The sequence below is a fragment of the Aplysia californica genome, unplaced genomic scaffold (assembly GCF_000002075.1).
Source record: "Aplysia californica isolate F4 #8 unplaced genomic scaffold, AplCal3.0 scaffold00315, whole genome shotgun sequence".
NCBI classification, from domain to species: Eukaryota; Metazoa; Mollusca; class Gastropoda; order Aplysiida; family Aplysiidae; genus Aplysia; species Aplysia californica.
The window spans coordinates 244,555-248,300 of NW_004797585.1; the positions used below are offsets into that span (position 1 = coordinate 244,555).

Here is a 3,746-nt window from a genome sequence, read left to right on the forward strand (position 1 = left end):
CAAACACAACCACAACAACAACAACAACAACAACAATAACTACAGCAACAGCAACAACAACAACAACAAGACAAGGGAAATACATGTACACAGATATTGCCGAGAAAAAAACCCAAAGATAAAGGGAAAGCGAAAACATTGACATAATGATCAAACACTGAGGCTACAAAAGCAGATAGCAGAGGCTTGTAACAAGACGAGGGGAGACAGAAGCAACATGAGAAAATGTCGTGTTTCCATAGACAGCAGAAAGAAACAACTTGAGAAAATGTCGTTTTACAGACATCAGACAAAAATAACAGGAGAATAATAATATGTCGTTTTACAAACAGCACAAGGAAATGACATGAGAATATGTCGTGTTCTCGATAGGGAAAATGTCGTTTATCAAAGACAACAAAAGAGAATGACTTGAGAATATGTCGTGTTCTCGATAGAGAACAGAAGGAAAGAGCCAGGAGGAGACGGACGGAGAGAAGACACAGGCCCAGCCAGGCCCCATGTACTGACCATCGACTCCCTCAGACTAGCGCGCCGCTCCAGGAAGGTGGAGTGGTACAGGACGTTCTGCTGACCCGCCCGGGCGCGGGAACTGACCAGTCGGGAGCGGAGCATGCGCCACGGCACGTCTAGGGCCAGCACCGACTCCATCACCTGGCACCAGGCACATGCAGAGATCTCGCCTGGAAGGGCAAGGTGTTAGTTTAGTTCAGTAAGTGTTTAACGGAGATCGTAACTGCACAAGGTCTATTACCCCTCGGGACACTTTACACATTTTCAGTTGGTGGGAAATTTTGAATTTTGCCCCGGGTGCAGGCTGAAGCCTACTCTGATTTATCGATTTAGACCAACAAGGGATCTTCACTTTAATGTGCGCAACTTGCACTCGGGTCCTCCGAGATTTTTCGTCCTTGTTCAAGAAGGCTAGGTGTAGATCTTTCCTATCGTAAGGTCAGGGGTGTGGCTGAAAGACAGCGGTAAGGTGGCAAGGGGTAGCAGTATAAATTTAAAATAACAATTTAAAAAACCCAGTATAATATCACATTTTATTGTAAAGGCCAGTTATGACCAGTCGGGAGCTCAGCATGCGCCACGGAACGCCCAGGGCCAACACCGACTCCACCAGGCACACGCCGAGATCTCGCCTGGAAGGGCAAGGGTTTTTAGTTTACAGTGCGATCAAAAATTCGTGGCGAAACTCTTTGACACATATCTCCTAAACTATCAAACATATGTTTCCCCAACTATATATATATCCGTATGCAAAATGTGTGTGAGAAGCGGGAAGAGCTGTGAACAATCCCATTTTCCACGTGACGAAGAAGTACAGTGTTTTGTATAAATTTATGAAGAAAAGTTTTAAAATCTAGCCTGAAAGGTTGTGGAAAATATGTTTAAGTTAAGACAAATTGATACAAACTACTGCTGTATTAAGTATGAATGACATTGGTTCACCCGTTACAGAGCTATTTGTTGAGGATAAGTTGCACTATGAATTTTTGACCGCACTGTAGTTTAGTTTAGTAAGAGTTTTGAGGCGACCACAATTGCATAAGGTCATATTTTGAGTGCGAGAATCACAAGTTGGTTGCGTTCACATCAGTTCACAGCACGGCTTGTTTTTGAGAAATAACCAGATAAAACTGATAAAAATTAATGGTGAAAGTTTCACCGTAAAAATAATAGTAATTTATCCATTTAATTAAAAAAACAACAACTAAAAAGAACCAACAACCCCCCCCCCTCCGCATATTACATTTTATTGTAAAGGCTAATGACCTTTAGAAAATCGAGAATTCTGTTGGGATCAACGACGGAGAACAGATCTTGTAATTTTGTACATTTAAAATATTTCCTTTGGGTCTCTCCAAAGTCCAGAGATACTGCTACAGCTCGTTCACTTTCGTCTGACTGCGTTTTAAACAAGATAAAATGAAATCGCTCTGTTCAATCTTCTCAGATCTTTGCATACCGGTCAACAAGTTGGATGACCTACAGAATCTTAAAAAAAGCCCATTCAAAAAGGTCCCTGCAAACTAAGATTCCGACTCGTTTTCTTCCCCAACTTTCCATTGGTCAGCTTGTACATTAAGCCAAACATAAAATAATTGCCGGCCTGGATACGGCAGAATGTACAACGACAGCTCGCGATCGTAAAGGATGGGGGGTCATTACACGTCAACCTCTGAGTCAGAGATGACACCTCTAGGTATCCAGGTATATTCTTCAGGTGACCACTTGACCACAGCTCACCTGTCTCCTCGGGGTCCAACTTGGCAAACTCTGCCTCCAGGCACGACTGGTTGGCCAGGATTAACTCTTTCACATTCTGTAAGGCGGACCTCTCCAGGTGGCTGATTCTGTGGGGAAGATTTGGGAGACAATTAGGGGGCATTTACCAAGGGGGACTGATTCTGAAGGGACATAAAAAATGTTGGGAACATTAGGGGACATTTCGGGGACATTTACTATATGTGATTGGTTCTGAGGGGACATTTAGGAGATATTTACCATAGATGACTGATTCTGGGGTGACATTGAGGGAACATTTACCAGAGTTCATTGATTCTGGTGGGAAATTTCAAGAACATTAGGGGACATTTACCAGAGGTACTGATTATGAGGGGACATTTACAACAGGGGACTGATGCTGAGGGGACATTTAGGAAACTTTAAAGTGATATTTGGGTGACATTCAGGGGACATTTACCACAGGTGACTTATTCTGAGGTGACATTTGGGGGACATGGGAGGAACATTTAGGGAACATTTACCACTTAAATTTTTAATTTTTTTTTTACAAAGGTAAAAAGTAAAAAAGTGGGGGACATTAATGGAAGATTGACCAAAGATGACTTATTTTGAGAAGGCATTAAGGTAACCGATTTGGGGGAGGGGGAGGGAGGGGGGCATTTAGGGGGCATTTAGTGGATATTTACCAATGGTAAATACCTCCCCCAACCCCCACCCCCCAATTAAAAAAAATCGTGGTCTAAACCCACCGCTCTGTGAATGTGAGCCGGCGCGACCCGCGACTGGGCGCCATGTACTGCACCAGCTGTACTTCCGGTACTCCGGGCTCCTGCTCGATCTTCACCTTGTTCGTCTGCCGCATGACCTTGGCATAGGCGCCCTTGTTGCTGTTCTCCTCGTAGTAGCCAGAGGCCGAGAACACAGTCAGCAGCTGGGGCGGTAGCAACACGTCATCATTATACTATATATACATGTATTATACACATGTCAACATTATATAATACGTAAATATTATACACACGTCAACATTATATATATGAAAATGTGGCGTCGGTGGCCTAGTGGTTAGGCTACGGGACTCGTAATCGTGAGGTTGCAGGGTCGGAGGTTCCTTGGCAAAGACACTTTACACGAATTTTCCTCACTTCAACCAGGTGGGAATGGGTACCCGGCCATAGGCAGCGAAAGATCTTGTCAGTATGTTAGTGTTTTAGCACCTAGATTATAAATGGCCGCTTGCACTGTATGCTTCCCAGGAAATTGAGTTTGTTTCAGAATGCTCTCAGGTCTGTTGGGGTAATAGTATAGATTGTGAAGCGCATAGAGCTTGCTGTTGAGCGGGGATTTGCGCTTTACAAATGCTAGGTATTATTAATAAATATCACACACACGTCAACTTTGTATATATGTAAATATTATACACACGTCACCATTATATGTATGTAAATATTATACACACGTCAACATTATATATATTTAAACATTATACACAC

At 43.1% G+C, this 3,746-nt stretch overlaps 1 protein-coding gene across 1 annotated transcript in view; it reads right to left on the minus strand.

The window, feature by feature from the left end:
- Positions 1-387: 387 nt before the first annotated feature.
- Positions 388-3,746, minus strand: part of LOC118477961 (serine/threonine-protein phosphatase with EF-hands 2-like) — a 13,990-nt gene continuing 10,631 nt past the window's right edge. The window contains exons 2-4 of the mRNA XM_035970739.1: positions 3,003-3,214; positions 2,254-2,360; positions 388-683 (exon numbers count right to left, since the gene is read on the minus strand). Of these exons, the coding sequence (XP_035826632.1) occupies positions 388-683; positions 2,254-2,360; positions 3,003-3,214 (615 nt within the window). The remainder of the gene's footprint in view (positions 684-2,253; positions 2,361-3,002; positions 3,215-3,746) is intronic.